This window comes from Nannospalax galili, unplaced genomic scaffold, assembly GCF_000622305.1.
Source record: "Nannospalax galili isolate Female #2095 unplaced genomic scaffold, S.galili_v1.0 scaffold100, whole genome shotgun sequence".
Classification (NCBI taxonomy): Eukaryota; Metazoa; Chordata; class Mammalia; order Rodentia; family Spalacidae; genus Nannospalax; species Nannospalax galili.
In genome coordinates this window covers 3,910,474-3,927,097 of record NW_008352891.1, presented here as the reverse complement: position 1 = coordinate 3,927,097, position 16,624 = coordinate 3,910,474, and the positions used below count along the sequence as shown (strand labels likewise).

At 46.4% G+C, this 16,624-nt stretch overlaps 1 protein-coding gene and 1 long non-coding RNA gene across 3 annotated transcripts in view; one reads left to right on the top strand and one right to left on the bottom strand.

Moving 5' to 3' along the window:
• The window catches only part of Lpin1 (lipin 1), a 176,299-nt gene that overhangs the window by 40,000 nt on the left and 119,675 nt on the right, over positions 1-16,624 (top strand). For both annotated transcript variants that reach the window (XM_029554559.1, XM_008850089.1), the window contains exon 2: positions 13,167-13,223. In XM_029554559.1, the coding sequence (XP_029410419.1) occupies positions 13,167-13,223 (57 nt within the window). The remainder of the gene's footprint in view (positions 1-13,166; positions 13,224-16,624) is intronic.
• Positions 1-16,624, bottom strand: part of LOC103747601 — a 39,350-nt gene that overhangs the window by 5,797 nt on the left and 16,929 nt on the right. The window contains exon 2 of the long non-coding RNA XR_607850.2: positions 645-781. This is a non-coding gene — a long non-coding RNA (uncharacterized LOC103747601). The remainder of the gene's footprint in view (positions 1-644; positions 782-16,624) is intronic.

Here is a 16,624-nt window from a genome sequence, read left to right as displayed (position 1 = left end):
GTTAGCGTGTGCTACAAGGAGACCCTCTCTCAAAAAGGCCTCTCTCTCTCTCTCTCTCTCTCTCTCTCTCTCTCTCTCTCTCTCTCTTCTGGTCTCTAGGGTCCCCTGTATACAATATCTATAAAGCCTAGAACCTTAGGTCATTTTTTGCTTACCCACTGGAGTCAGGGAATGTTGGAGCAGATAGCACTATACTCTTCTCTTTGCCTAAGACTCAAGGACATGGAGGACATTTCATGGGGCACATTGCTCTAGTCCTCACCCTGGGATTCCTGAATCCTGTGCCTTCCTCTTCAGCCTCCTTTGCTGTTTCTGTTTTGTGGAATGTTCTTGGCCTGGCCTCCCACCTGCTGGGTGTTTTGCAGAAGCCAGGTACATTTACAGAAATACTGGGTGAGTCCTGGGGACCTCAGTTCTCCTATATATGACAAAGATGATGTGACCAGAAATAGTGAAAACTTCTGGAGCCAAGGCAAGAAGCTAGCCGACAGCTACAAGGAGAGCCATCACTCCCTTCCTTTCCTGTTAGAAAAGTGTAAAACCAAGGATGTTCAAGGTCCTTCCATAGCTGCCAGCCTGAAATACAGGAGTGGTGTCATGACTTTGAAATTACTTGAACTCAGGACAAATCCATGCTCACTTACCCCAACCTGCTGGCTGTGTAACCTTGGCTAAGTCTCTTGACCCTTTGGGCTCTGATGATCCTCCTTGAATGCTGAGAAAATTGTCCCTCCATTCTTCCATTCAACAGTATTTAATGACTATCTGCTACGGCCAGAAGCTGTAGGGGATAGAATGATAGGAACAGGCCCTGTTTCTCATGGAGGAGGCTGTCATTAGCCGAACATATATGCAAACAAATGCACATTTGCAAGCTGGGCTAAGTGCTATGAAGGAACCATAGAGTGTCCCAAGAAGATAAACTTCTCAGTGATCAAGCTGAAGAGGCCAAGGGCAGTTCTTCTGTGGAACTGATACTTGGCTGTGGGGAGAAAAGTAGTATCTCTCCAAGTGAAGTGTGTCACAGGCAGAAGGATTGGCTTGTGCGATGGGGAAGGATGTCCTTTGGAACCCGAATAAGCTACCAAATGTGGTACAAAGAGGAGGGATGTTGATGGAAAGGAGATTGCGCTCCATGACCTTAAAACAGGGAGAGGGCTGAAGAGATGGATCAGTGGTTAAGAGCTCATACTGCTCTTACAGAGGGCCTTAGTTTGGTTCCCAGCACCCACACTGGGTGGCTCACAACTGCTTGTGACTCCAGCTCCAGGAGATCCATCTTCTCAGGCCCCGTACTCAGGCACATGTATCCGACCCACACATACTCATACTTTAAAATAATGAAAATAGATCTTTAAAAAAGCAGGGAGATTATGTGGAGTGATCTGGTGGGGGTGATGTCATGACAAATTGTTCCTACCAGCTTGGAACCTTGGTTTATAATTGGAAGTGTGGACCTGCTGAGGCACCATGGGACCCACTCAAGACTATGTAATCCAGTATTATTAAGAAACCAAGATGCAAATCCAATTCTCTTGTTTCCCTCCTTCCCTCTTTCTTCTCTTTCTCTCTGTCTTTATTTGACATAGGGTCTCAGGTAGCCCAGGATGACCCCAGACTCTCTGAGTAGTTGCTGAGGACCTTGAACTCCTGATCCTCCTCGTTCCACCTCCTAATTGTTCCCTTGTTTGATTTCTATGCTTTTCTTGGGTCCCCAGCTGGAGCACTGATGGGATCTGATTCCTACTGCACTGTTTTCTCACCATATGACCTGGGACAGCCACTCTCCCTCTGGATTCTTAGGGTCATTACCTGTGGCATGAGGAAGGGCTCTGCCTCTAGGAACGTCTACATGGGCTAGCAGGTGAAAGAGGTCCCTCAAATTGTTTGCAGGTTCTGGGTGTATATGTACTTTTGGAGGGGGAACATTGGTCGCTTTTGTCAAAATATCAAAGGGGCCCTAAAAAGAGCTCTTCTAGTTCTGAAACTTTATGACTGTCACTCAAAAGTGGGAGCAGTTTGGAGAAAGCATCAGGCTGGCAATTTGACCTTTGTCACAGTTGTCCACTTGGTACCTGTCAACAGAGTGCTGTTATCTGCTGGTATGATTTCAAGGCAGGGGGCAGGGCAGCAGATGAAAGAAAAGTCATATATTTCAGTAGGTGATACAGAAAACAAGTAATGAGATGTGTGCAATACAATATCAGGGACTGGAAGAATCACTACAGAAAACACAGCAGGATAAGGGGCTGGGGCATGGCTGGAAAGCTGAAGAAAAAAAGGTTTCTCTGAAAAGATGGTCTTGGTCTCAGGGAGTGAGTCTGAGTCAGAGAGAACAGAACGTGACCTGAGGTGGGAGCCACAGTGGGGCTTGAGGAGGCAGCAGACAGCAAGAGGCCAGTCTAGAACTATGAAAGTCACTGAGGGACCCTGGAGCAACCAGAGCTGGGTGAGGGCTGCTAGAGGCTTTGAACAGAGGAGTGGTTTGGGATAATGTTCTAGAAGTTTCTCTCCGACTGCTTAATGAGATGAGAAAAGCAGAGAGCAGAAGCAGAGGCTGGCTATGAGGTCATTGGTGGAGCCCTAGGAGGGAGTTGGGGGGCGGGACTCTGGTGGGGAGCCAATGGGGAGAACTGTTAGGATCCCATTGGAAGCTCTGCAGGCTTTGCCTGTCATCCATTATGGGATGGGAGAGGAGTCAACCAGGATCCCTCTCTACTGAGAATAATTGTTCCTTGGTATCCATGGCTCCAGGACCCCCTCAGATACAAAAATCCCAAGTTTCCCAAGCCCCTGGTATAAAACCATGCAGTGTTTGCATAGAGCCTATTCACATGTTCCTGTAGATGTCAAATCGTCTCAGATGGCCTATTATACCAGACCCAGTGTGAATGCTGGATAAGTAGTTCTTCATAGCACTGTCAGGAAATAATAACAAGAAAACAGCCTAGACATATACAGCATGGTGCAATTGTTTAAAAAAATATTTTTCATTTATGGCTGGCTACATCTGCAAGTGTGGACCTGGCTGAATGCTGCCTGGTTCTGAAGGCTTTCCTGATGTCAGTGTGCCGATGGGATTGCACTCTTTACCTAGGCACACGTGTCTCTTGCCTTTGTGTTCAAATGTTCACTCTCTTGGCACAAGTTCACTCTCTTGGCTGACAAGTCTCTGCCGGTTCTACAGTGAGGGGCTCCTTGGAGGTAGCCCACTGGCATCAATCAGGGTGTGACTGGGGGCCTTGATGCTGTACACTAAGGTGAACTTAGCCATGCTCACAGCCAACATGATGGACTATCCTAAGGCTAGCTGCTCCTGGGAGCAGGAACCTAGGCCTTAGTGGTTATGTCTCCTAGCTAGCAGATCGAGAAGAAAACCAGGTTCAAAGGGGGGCAATGACACACCTGAGGCCACATGGCAGCTTGGGGTAGCTGCAGCTGGACCATATCTCTTCCTTATCCTGCTGCTTTGCGTTGCCTTCTTTTTGTGATGCTGGTGAGCACAGGGGAGGGCAGTTGTCTGTTAGACTCCAATAACTCCAGAGAAGAGTTGGCTTTTGAGTGAATGCTCTAACTCTGAGAACAGATAGATGTGAGTGGAGGGTAAATGTGGACCGTGAGAAAAGTCCATATCGAGCAACGCCACTATGACAAAGACAATGGCAAGGACCAGGACTATAGGGCAGGATGTAGGGAGAGGAGGTGAAGGAGAGAGGTCATATGGGCCATATATTCCAGCCTTGGGTACAGCAGTCCTGGACAATGGAAAGTCACCGAAAGTTATGAGCCTGGAATAATGTGGTAAATGTGGAACATGGAGAAGATACTGGAGATAGAACAATTGACACAAGTGTCTGTGTGGATATCCTCCCTTTACTCTAATACGAGCATCTGCTATATAAAAATACTGGCCCAGCAAGGTGAAGGAACTTGCCAAAGGCCAAGGCTGGAGCAAGAGCCTAGTTTATCTGCCTCTTATCTGAAAAGAGGGATGATGCCAATGGGTGATGCTGCCGATGGCTCACATCCAGCATCTTACCCAATGCTCACAGTAGCCCAATGATGAAGCTATTGTTATTTTCTTCCTTAGAGGGAGCCATGGGGGCACAGAAACATTAAATTATTTGCTCATGACCAACCAAATGGTGAGCCAGTTTGACTTGTCAAACTTAGTTTGATGCAACAACCCATATCATAGGCCACATGAAAAGCTATGTCATCAGATGTGAAGGAACTGTCCTTGGATGACATAGAGTGTCATCCTCTTAATCCCATTCTTTCCCATCCAAGCAGCCCTCACACACCTGCTTTCCTAGTATCCAGTCTGGTTGGCAGATTATGCTGCACTGTGATTGGAATTGTGAGGCAAGGCACATGTGCATTTAAACCTATATAGTTTGGGACAAATAAGAATATTTTAAAGGTTGCCTGGTGGAGCAGATGGAGAAGCTGAGGCCCAAGACACATTTGCCAGAGCTCCACAGCAAGTAGGTGACAGTGGGTCATAGCAAGTGGTTGCTGCTCAGTTTCTTCTTCCCTCACAGCTGGTCACTTCTCTGTGTTCCTGGAGTCCTGGATGTATTGGTTATTTATTTATTTATTTTTATTGCTGTGACCAAAACATCTGACAAAAAACAGCTTAAGTAGGGAAAGATTTATTTTAACTTACAGTTCGGGATGGTGATAGATACAGTGGGGAAGGCATGGTATCAGGAGAGGGAGGCAGCTGGTCACATTGCATCCACAGTCACAGAGCAGAGGATGAACAGGAAGTGGAGAGGGGTTATAAAACTTCAAAATCTGCCCTCAGTGACCATTTCCTCCAGTGAGATTCCATTTCCTAGAGGTTCTACAGCCTTCCCAAACAGCACCACCAGATAAAAACCAAGTATTCAAACACATGAGCCTGTGGGGCACATTTCACATTCAAACCACGACCCCTGGTTTGGGCTATAAACTAATTTCTCATGAAAGCAGACTATGAATGGGCCACAATGCCCACAGTCCACAGGGCCATTGCTTATTCAGCTATGCTGTGGTTTCTGTGTCATTCTTCCCCTTGAAAACCTCTCACGCTGATAGTACTGTTTACATATGGAAATGTTACCTAGAATTGAAAATATCTGCATGTTAACTTTAGGTGCCTCTTTTGAAAATCAGGAGCAGATTGGCTTTGTGTGGGGGCTTCTGGCCTGGGAACCCAGAGACATTTGTCTATGGAGTCACTTTTTTCCCTTCTGTGTCTGTGGGAATCCCATTGCATTTTTACCACCAGGGATGGGGCAGCAAGCGCTCATGAGCTCCGCAGGTCTGAATTTGAATTTGGATTTGGCCTTGTGTGGCCTCTAGCAAAGCTATGGCCAGAAGGAGGAGAGGTGCCGGGAGCTGGGTCTTGATCTTCATGAGGCTGTGAGTGAGGTTCAAGATCAGCTTCATGGATAGTGTGGGCACTCTCGAGTCTGTCTCTCATTCAGCTGGTGCAGCAGCCTTTGAAGAGGAGAGTTTCATAGATGTTAGAAGAGAAAACTGGACCTCAGAGAGGGTAACTGTGGCCCAGCATATCTCATATCTTTTTTTTTAAATTTTAATGTGTATGAGTGCTGTGCCTGCATGTACGTGAGTGCACGCTTTTTGTGCAGTGCCCACAGAGGACAGAAAAGGGCATCAGATCCCCTGAAACTGGAGTTACAGATGGCTGTTTGCCACTATGTGGGTGCTGGAATTCAAACCTGGGTCTTCTGCGAGAATAGCCATTGCTCTTAAGCTCAGAGTTATCTCTCCAGCCCTGTATCTCACTTCTAAGTGGCAGTGCCCATGCTACATGGTGGTTCTGTGGCAAGCACTCTGTGCCGTAACCATTGGTCAAGTTACAAAAGCAAGCAGGTGACATAAACACAGGGGAAATGAGAGAAGGGAAATGACCACTTCTACTCCTCTATCTGTATGTACTCTATCTGATCCCCGAAAATGCCCCTTCTACTTACCAGCTCTCTAAATCCACCTATCATTTGTCTGTCTGTCATCTACCACCTGTCTCCCCTTTATTGTATGTATTTATGGGTAAGAATTCAAAACAGAATGGGATTTGTCTTAGTACATTGGGCTCCTTTTTTTTTTTTTTTTTTTTTTTGGTCTTTTTGAGACAGGGTCTCCCTGTAGTCCCAGCTCCCAGCTGTCCTGGAACTCACTATGTAGACCAAGCTGGCCTTGAACTCACAGAAATCTGCCTGCCTCTGCCTTCCCAGTGCTGGTATTAAAGGTGTGTGCCACCACGCCCTGCATGGGCTCCTATTTTTCAAAATACTATAATCTGGGTGGCTTAAAAATTTTTATTTCTCTGGGGTTGGAGAGACGGCTCATTGATTAAGAGCACATACTGTTCTTCCAGAGGACCAGAGTTCAGTTCTCAACACCCACATTGAGCTTCTATTCACAACTGCCTATAATTCTAGCTTTAGGGGATCCAATGCCTTCCTTTACCTCTGTGGGCTCTGCACTCATGTGCACAAACCCATAATCAGACACACACATATACTGTGACTAAAAATAAAAATAAAATCTAAAAAAAATAAATTCTACTCTTTGGGCTGAGGAGACAACTCAGTAGTTAAATTGTTTGCTGCACAAGCAAAAAGACTGTGAAGCTTGATCACCAGAACCCATATCAATACCAGGTGGGCATGGTCACTCACCTATAATACCAGTCTTTCTAGGATCTCTGAAATAAGCAGGCTAGTCAGAGTGACTGTATCAGTGAGATTTGGGTTTGAATGAGAAACCCTGCCTTAAAGAATAAGGTGGAAAGCCAGTGAGGAAGATTCTGGACATAAGCTTCAGACCGTCACATATATGCATGTGCACCTGTACACACACTGGTGCCCATACACATGTGAACATGCATACACAGACATATACACACTACACACACAAGCACACACACCACATACATATACACATACAGCTTTTATTTCTCATAGTTTGGGAAGCTGTAAGTTGAAGATCAGAGTGTCGGCATTGAGTCAGGTGAGGACTGCCCTCTGGGTTTGGAGATGGCTGCCTTCTTGCTGTGTATCCACACAGTGGAGAAAGGAGGTCATTTGGCTCTTGTCTCTTTTGATAAGGACATTAATCCTCTTGTATCTCCTCCCCACAAGCCTTAATTACAACCTCCCAAAACTCCACCTCCAAACACCATCACACAGTGAAAACAGGAAATTTAAATGGAATTAAGTGATTAAAGGAAGAAAGAAGTTGAGACAGAAAACAGAGATCTGAATGAGGTTCAGGAAAGACTGCATGTCAGAGCCCGATTCACTGAGACAGAAATGTGGCCTAGGCACTGAGGCCTGCAGAATCAGTTCTTGCTGTAGTCAGGTAAGAGCCGCCAGAAGCTTGGAAGATACTCACCAGCTCCTCTCTTCTGTCTACACAGCACATCACCATTCCACACACTGTTGTTTCTTGATTCTCATGTCAACTCTGAGACTGTCTCCTTAGAGTTGAGAAAGAAGGCTCAGACAAGGTAGATTCCTTGCCCACGGCCACACAACTGTTTGTGAGAACCGGGTTCTAAGTTCATTTCTGGCTCCCACTAGGACTGTTGACCCTGTGGTATCCAGAACCCATAGTCTGGGATCTGCATTTGTATGCAAATCTCAAATGACAGCAGAAATAGTTACAGGATGAAATTAGTTGTTTTGTTTTTAGCTTTGAAAGAATGATGTGGCTATATACTTTCATCTTCTTCGGTATTTTTGTGTTTAGGCTTAACCTCTAAAAGCAAATCAACTCTTGGTGGAAGACATTAGCGACACTATACTCCTGGCAGTCAAAGAAGAACTTTGGTGTTTGATTTAAAATTTCATTTTGAATCAGGGCCAAATGCATGAACTGTGAGTTTAAACTGCTGGCAGCCTTCCCAGCAGACCTCGTGAGTGGGAACTCAGTCCAACTATTGTACAGACAGAATGCTGTGCGTGTGACCATGTTTGTGGCCGCAGAAGAATTTGTGTTGGATGTTCCCATACGTCTGTGTCCAAGCCTTCTTGTGGCATCTTAAGTGGTCCCCAGGAGACAGAGGCAAAAGGGTAACTGGAAGCGTGTCAAACGTAGTGATCACTTGAAACCAGGACTTTATTAAGTACCCATGTTAAGCAAATTATAGATGAAGAAAACAACCGCCTTGTCCTCCTTTCCCAGCAAGACTCCAGATTCAGATGAAGTCCTGTCACGTATCAGCCCTCTATCCCAGGATCTGCCTCTCAAGAGCATCCATCCTTTTTATTTCAGGTGGGGGTCCACAAAGGGAGACTATTTCACGTGACATTGATCTTACTTGGTTTCCCGATTTATCTAAGGATACCATCAACTTTGTTCACCCTTGACTCTATCTGTTCCTTACTCACCCAGTCCAAACTACTTCCCATATCCTGGTGACTCTACCACCTGTATGTGCTTAGTATGGCTACCCTTCCTCTTTGTCCCTTGGAGGGATGTCACCTCAGCCATAGCCTGGCCACCCATTGCTGGAATAGCTTCCAGACTCACTCCTCTGTCTCCCGTGTACCCTCCACACGGAGGTCAGTGTATTCCTTGTGAGACCCATACCTCTCTCATCACACCTTTTGCTGCTCTGTGACTCCCCACTGTGTGCAGCAATTGCTCTCAAAACTTGTTCTGTGGGTCACAGACATTCTGTGGCTAAGATGGGGAGTTTTGGAGTCCCTTCCTGACTTGCTCACAGCAGTTCTCCTTTTGCCTCTAAACATTACAACCTCCTGTAACAGTCTCCTTTGGGAAGCACATTCTTTTTTAATTTTTAATTTTTGAGAATTTCACACATGAGTATCGTCTTTGCATTATTTCTGTCCCTTGTGGTCCCCAAAGAACTCCTCCTCCCATGTCCCCCCACTCCTCAATTTCTTGCCCGCTCTTTATTATTGTTACATATGCATATGTACATTTATAAATATACACACACGTGTGCTGAGTCTGTTTAGTAGTGTTCCTGTGCACCTGTGTTTGGGGCTGCCTATTTGGGATTTGCTAATCTCTCAGGTCACTAGTTCCTGGAGAAAACTGATTCTGTCTCCCTCAGCATCCATTGATTACCTTCAGCTCTCCATTTTGAGGTGGGATCCCATTGCATTCCCCCCATCCACCTTTGCAATTGTTTTTGTCATTATGCAGATCTTGTTACACAACATACCGTGGAGCTTTCACTGGTGCAGCTTCCCTATGATGTCTAGAATGCATTAACTAGCAGCAGGTATCTTGTTCTCTGACTCTCACAGTCTTTCTACCCACTCTTCCGTGGTGTTCCCTGAGCCTTAGGTACAGAGGTTGCATTGTGGATGTGTCACTTAGGGCTGGGCACCTCACAGTCACTTATTCTTTACTTTTGACCCATTGTGGAACTTTGTAATATTTGCCATCTGTTGCAAAAAAAAAAAAGCTTCTTTGATGAGAGGTGAGAGGTATACTTCTCTGTAAATATAAAGATATGTATTTATAATGCAGTAAGAAATTACGTTGGTCTAGGGAAGTGACAGAAGCAGGGTCTTCTCTAGGGTCTATGACCTCTCCAGTCATGTGTACTTGGCTATGTTTACAGCGCAACGCATGATTTCCCTCCCATTGAATGGGGCTTAAGTCCAATTAGACAGCTGTTGATTATCCCCAAGGTAAAAGTGACACTACTGCACCAATAGACAGTTTACTGGGCCTGTCATTGCCGTGGTCCATAGATTTTACAGCTGGGTGGGATCATTGATTGGTTTTCTCCTTCGGTGCCTTGCATAGTATCTTCTGATACCATGAGAGCTAGTCATCAGGGAGGAGGAGAGAGGCACATTCTTACAATACTGAAAACACGGTCCACAGAGAAGATCTGCGATCCTCTGGGGTATCCCCTAGGAGGCCCCTGGGCCCTGTCCTTCCCAATAATCCTTAACACATGGGCATGCTGCACTCACAAGGCTCCTTCTTGGGGCTTGGGCCTCCTTTCTTTCAGCAGCCATCTTCCCTGCTTGGATCAGCCTTGCTTGTCCTCTTCCCACTTCTTCTAGGGCCAAACTCAGCCTTAGGAGGTGGCTCAGATGGTGCTTTTCACATACGGCATACCCAAGTCCTTGTGGGTAGATGGTTGACCAGCTTCCTCCTCTGTGCTTCCACCATTCTCTGGGTTTCTTAGTTTCTTTTCCTGTTGCTGTGATAAAATACTCTGACAAAAGCAACTTAAAGGAGAAAGGGTTTAATTGATTCGCAGCACCAGGTTACAGTCCATCAGTGTAGGGTAATCAAGGCAGCAGAAACTTGAGGCAGATGTAACATTACATCAGCTGTAAAGAGCAGAGAGCAGTGAATGCATGTGTGCTAGTGCTCAGCTTGCCTTTTCCTCTCATACAGTGCAGCATTCCTTGCCTAGGGAATTGTGCCACCCACAATGGGCAGGTAATCCCACATCAATTAACACAACCAAGATAATCCCCCGCAGACATGTTCACAGGCCAACCTGACCTAGACACTCCCTCATTCAGACTCCCTTAGCAGGTGGTTCTGGATCCTGCCAAGTTGACAATTATCATTAACTGTGATGCTGGGTCTCTCTGGAACTTCACTTTGGCCATACAAGTTTTTTACTTGCCTTCCTGCCCTTTAGTAAGGCAGGCAAGTCCCATCTCACCCAGCTCTGTGTTCCCAGAACCAAGTGAAGCACAGAACCCAGACAGACAACACACAAAAATGTAAAACACTACCTTTCACCACCAGTTAATTAGTAAACGTGAGTTGGAAAAGCTAGCCCAGCCAGAGAGGCAGCAAGGTGGACAGGGGAGGGCTTCAGGAGCTGTTTATCTGGGCTGCTGTAGTTGAGCTTGAATCACGTATTATGGTTAGTGTTCATTTTCAACTTGATAGAATCTAGAATCACTTGGGAGATGGGCTTCTGAGCACATCTGTGAGAGATTATCTTGATTATGTTAAATGATGTGGGAAGACCCGTCTTAATTGTGGGTAGCACCATTCCTTAGGCAGGGGATCCTGCACTGTATAAAGTGGAGAAAGGAGCTGAGCACTAGCAAGCATGCACACATTGCTCTCTGCTTTGTGACTTGATGTGATGTGACCAGCTACTTCAAGCTCCTGCTGCCTTGACACCCTCACCATGATAAACTGTACCATGAACTGTTGAGCTGAAACAAACCACTTATCCCTTAAGTTGATTTATTGGGATATTTTATCATAGCAACAGGGAAAGAAACTAAGAAACACATGGTCTGAGCAGAATCAGGATATAATTTAAGGCTCAGAACAGAAAGCAGGCCTAACTCCACATAGTGGTAGTCTTCTGGATGGTGCTAGTTAACTGGATCCTGTGTAGAAAAGAGGTGCTGGCACCCCTTTACCATAGTCATGCTGTACCAGGAGTGTTCACAGCTGCACCAGGGAACTAGGCTTTGCCCTTTAGCCTGTGTGGACCTGTTTCATATAATGCCCACAGACTTGGCACATGGGGATGTTGTTAAAGTTCCTTCTGGCAGGTGCAAATGAAGTTCTGCCCCCTCCTCCCTCCATCCTTATGACAAACTGAGGTCTAATTTCTCCAAATTACATTTGGGAAAACTAAAGAGCTTATTGGGGTTACTTACAGAGCAATGGGTGAGGGGTTACTCACAGGAGTATGGGCGTTCCTCTCTCAAAGCTGCACTGACATACCACTGGTGAGAGAGCATCTCCCTAGAGCTTCCTCTGCTTAGACAACCTCAGTCCCTTCTCCTTGTGCCACTAGGGCCACCTGGTCTGTTGAGAGGTGTGACTGATTCTCCCAGCCCCTGCTTTCTTGCATAGTGTCAACAGTCAGGTTTGTGATGATCCTAAGCAAGCACATGCAACCAACCTTGGAATGAAGGCATCTGTCCATAGCTTGAATTCGGAGGACAGTCCTATGCTACAGGGGGATATTATGATCCCCTTTACAAGCGAACAAGCAGGCTTCCTGTAGCAACAGCTGAGAAATAGGTGTGGCAGCACTGGAGTGCTCTTTCTTGACCTCTAATCCCATTGTTTTCCCAGCCTGCCTGAACTATGGCTTCGCCAATGGGTTGCGTGTATGTCAGGTAGCATGAGAAGATGGAGAAAAAGGGGAGGAATGAGGTTTAGGACCACATCACATTTTGAGCATGTGCAAAGGAAAGCCATGCTACTTAGTACTGAATTCCCTTTTAAAAGCCGAGATACAGTTCACCATGCTACAGTGCATATCTCTGTGTTTTTAGCATAGCCATGGGTTGTACAACTACCACTAACTAATTCCAGAGCATTCCCGTTAACTCTTTTAAAATCTTCTTTGTTGCTAATTGTTTTGTTTTTGTGAGACTGAATCTCACTCATACTATAGACCAGACTGGCCTGGAACTCACTCCGTAGCTGAAGGCTATCCTCAAACTGTCTGCAATCCTCTTGCTTCAGCCTCTTGAGTGCTAGGATTACAAGTGTGAGTCACCATTCATGACTGTTGTTTTTGCTGTGTGTGTTGCATGCACAATTGTATGTACACTCATGAATGCCCATGCAGAAGACAGAGGAGGACATCAAGTGACTTCCTCTATCGCTCTCCACTTTGTTACCTTGAGGCAGAGTGTCTCCCTGAACTAGAAGCTCACTATCTCTGCTGACCACCAAGCTCCTGGAATCTACCTGTTTCCACCCACCAATGCTGGGGTTACAGACACACAAAACCATGCCCAGTGCTTTTGAGCTCCAGGGATTCAAACTCAGGCCCTCATGCTTGTACAGGCTCTTACCCACTGAACTGCCTCCCCAGAATTCCATTTTGGCTTTTTGAGACAGGGTCTCTCACTGGCCTGGAGCTCAGTTGATTGGACTAGACTGACCAGCCAGCAAGCCCCTGGGAACTGCCTGTCTCTGCTTCTTCAGCACTAAGATTAGAAATTTGTGCTGTGGTACTCAGCTTCATTACGTGGGTTCTGGAGATCAGACTCAGGTCCTGATGTTTGTGCAGCATGCACTTTGCTAGCTGAGCCATTCTCCAACCCTACAATTTTCTAACACGGATTAAAAACATAAGGACTTTACATACGAACAGGGTCCCATTAAATGATTTGTTGGTGCATATCTAATTAACTTCTAACGCTTTTGTTTTTCAGATTCCAATAATGAGAGGCCCTGGGTGGATTCGAAATGTGTGGCCTTCAAACATTAACGTGAGTGCTTGTGTTTTTGCATGCAGAGATTAAATCTTTCTTGTCGAAGTTCAGGTTTCCTGCCATGGCTAAACATTCTTCAAAGCAGGACTGTGCCATTCAAAGGATGCTTTTAGTATTTGTCTGGAGCATTTCCTTTGAGTTTTGTAAGCACTTTGGCTGGTTTCTGATCTCTTTGCTCAGCCCAACCCTCTCCAAGCACAGATGGGATTTTTTGCCACCTCCCCAATTAAAAAGCATTCAAGAGCTCCCCAGTGCCAGTGGGAGAAAGTTCACACTAACACGCATGTCCTTGGTTGCTCCTGACAGGTGTCCTTGGCTGACATCATAGGTATCTAATAAGAGCCTTGGTAGCTACACCTGAGCTTCTCACAGCATCCTCAGGGTCTGCCATGGGTTCCTTCCTCCCTGGTCCAAGTCTTAGGCCTCAGAGTCCCTTCAGGGCATCTCTGAGGTAGGGCTCAGGCTTTTCTGTGTCTGCCCAAGGGGCCAATCTTGGTGGGTCTCTTCAGACCCCATGTTCAGCAGCCTGAAGCCCATCGCATCCCCTGACCCTCCATTCAAGGCCTCTGGACACTCTCCTCATGTCTTGCTCTGAGTCTCTGATCTGGGAAACGATCCTGCCACCACCCAGTGGTCCTGTCCCCCTTGCCCTAGTGGTTGGTGTTAAAGTTTCAGTAGCACCACTCAGCACTTTATAGCCCATGGTTCTTAAACTTTAATGTTATAGATAGAAGACAGCAGATTTGGGGTGAAATGACTGTTGGACTGACTTAAGGAAGAATCAGAGCCTGAGGTTTATTTGATCCTACTGTGACTTGTCCCTTACCTTGTGGTCATAGGACAAAAGCAACACTTGGTCTCTGCCCTTAAGGAGCTCACAGACCAGAGGGTCTCTGAAACAAGATATGCACTAAGGTTTGTAGAGGACCCCAAGGTCTAGAACAGTGCCTTCCAGAGCCAGGAATTCATCACTTTGTGATAGATTTAGAGGCTATCTGGAATGAATGAAGAAGGCTGTGGAGGAAGGCCTTAGCTCTGGGAACTCTGTGATAGACAAAGTTCTGCTTCCAAGCCACTGGCAGGAACAGGTCTATTGGGAGGCCTGGAAGCCTGACCCATGGGCAGTTAGTGACAGTTGAGCTTGGAATGGAGTCACAGCTCTGTGAGAAGGGGCAGGTAAGTAGTGCCTCCTCTTTCAGATGGCAGTATAGCCTGGGTGTTGTGGAAGTGAATCGAGGTTGCTTCCTGTGGCCAAGTTCTCATTCTCCAGACCTTGGTGTGGTAGCCATGGCCACCAGGTTTCCAGTCCTCCTCTGGCCCCATGTGAAAGCCAATAGCTATGCTTCACAGGAGAAGCAGGTGAGGGAACCAGCCCACAGGCCTCAATTCTGGTATCCTTTACAGAACTCATCCTAGACAGTGGGCAAGAGACACAAAGCAGATGTCCTGCTTCAAGGGCAAAATTACAGAGCATCTTCACAATCATGATAGGGGATAGAAATCCAGACTCCTGGCCACTGCTCTGCCAGTTACAGTGTATGTGACACTGAGCAAGATGCCTAACTTAAAGTGCATTTCCCTCTTGTGTGCAGCAGACATTCACTTGATTCTATATACGGATGCTGCTGTTTCCCACAAGCCACTGCAGTAGGAGAGAGATGGGGTGGTAAGAGCTTGTCTGAGGCAGGGGGAGAAGGGTTAGGACCGATGTCAGAGAAAGGCCTCTGAGACAAGGTGAGTCTTCTGGGTCACAACGGAAGCACCCTGACAGTTGGCTGAGCATGAGGTAAGAAACAGTATTGAGTCCCAGGACTGGAGAAAGGGAGCCATGTGAGATGCAAACAGGGAGGGAGGGGTGGCAGCTGCTGATGACAGTGACCAGGAGGACTCATCTGCTCATCTAAGGACTTTACCATATAAATAATGGGGTGGGGGACATTGCCAGGACATTGATAGGACATTGACAGACCATAAGCAGGCAGTGTCATGTCCAGATCTGCAGCCCTGTGGGAGAGTACTCACAGGGGTGGGCCTGGGACAGGGAGACCAGCCAGGAGCTTCTGCAGACTCAGCTGAGCTTGACTGTCCCCATGGAGATGAACAGCAGTGAGCTAGATGCATGATTTGGCCTGAAAACACTGGGGTAACAGTGTCACCTAAGAGGGCGTATGGCACTGGGGGTGAGCATGCAGGCTGGCTGCCAATCAAAACCTTTCCTTCTCTCCCACATTTGAGCATTTCTATATATTGATCCTTAGAAGGTCTGTTCATAGACTGACCATATGCTTAGCATCAGAAAGCCAAAAAGGAAGGGTAAGTGAAGCCAGAAAGAAGAAAGAATGAAGTTTCTCTCTTTCTCTCTGCCTTTTGCTCTCTCTCCCCCTCCTTACTCCTAGCTTGTGTCACCTGCTGAGCCCTGGAATTCTTGCAGACAGCTAAGCACAAAATGTTGTTTGGGGACCAGTGATTCCTGGAGGTCCAGCTTATCCTGGCCCACAAACTTGAAACTGCATTTTGCTTTTTTTCTGGTCCTATTGTTATTACTGTTATTTTGTCTTTAGATTTTAGAAAGAGACTGTGCTTAACTTTTAGTTTGGGGCATGTTTTGTAGGATAAGGAACTGAAACTTGGTTTACAGCTTGCCAAAGTGGTTCCTGCCTGTTTTTTGCAGATCTTCTGCTCTCTGTGGCCTGCCCTGTTCTGCTAAGGCCTCTCCGGGAGCCTTTACCCTGTTCCTCTGTTTTCCCGCAGAGCTGCCTCAGGTTCCTGAGATCATGGCTCCCCAGATTGTTCTGTTTTTGTTTTTGTTTTTTAGCATATGCTTTAAAAAGAAGTCAAAGCTAGTACCCCAGGTAACAAGAACAGAGAGACAGGAGATGAGTTTTGGAATCTTTGGACTCTTTGAGTAACTGAATGTCTTCTTTAGTAGAGCAGTTGGATCTCAAATTTGAGGTTTGCATTCAAAATTCACAGAATTTTGAAGATACAGTTTTGTGGTCTTCAAACAACAAATGTTCATTCCCTATGTGCCACCTCACTAAGACTCAGGGGACCTTTATTTGCCTTCTGGAAGCTCTCAGGACGTCCTGAAACTCCCATCGTAGGTCTTAACCGTGGACCACTTGTCATTAAGTGCTCAGAACTTGGTCTCAGAAGGACCTTCACCTCTACCAATAAAGGTCTCAGCAACTGAGATCCCCAACAGCCCATCTCAGAAAACAGATGAAATGTGGGTGATGGGGTTGCAGAGGGTAAAGTACCCAGTGTACAAGCATAAGGACCCGTGTTCGGATCCCACCACCAAACTAAGAAGCCTGTAACCCTGGTACTGAGGCACAGAGATCCACAGGTCCCAGGGGATTCACTGGCCAGCCAGTTTAGCCGAGAGAGGGGGAGAG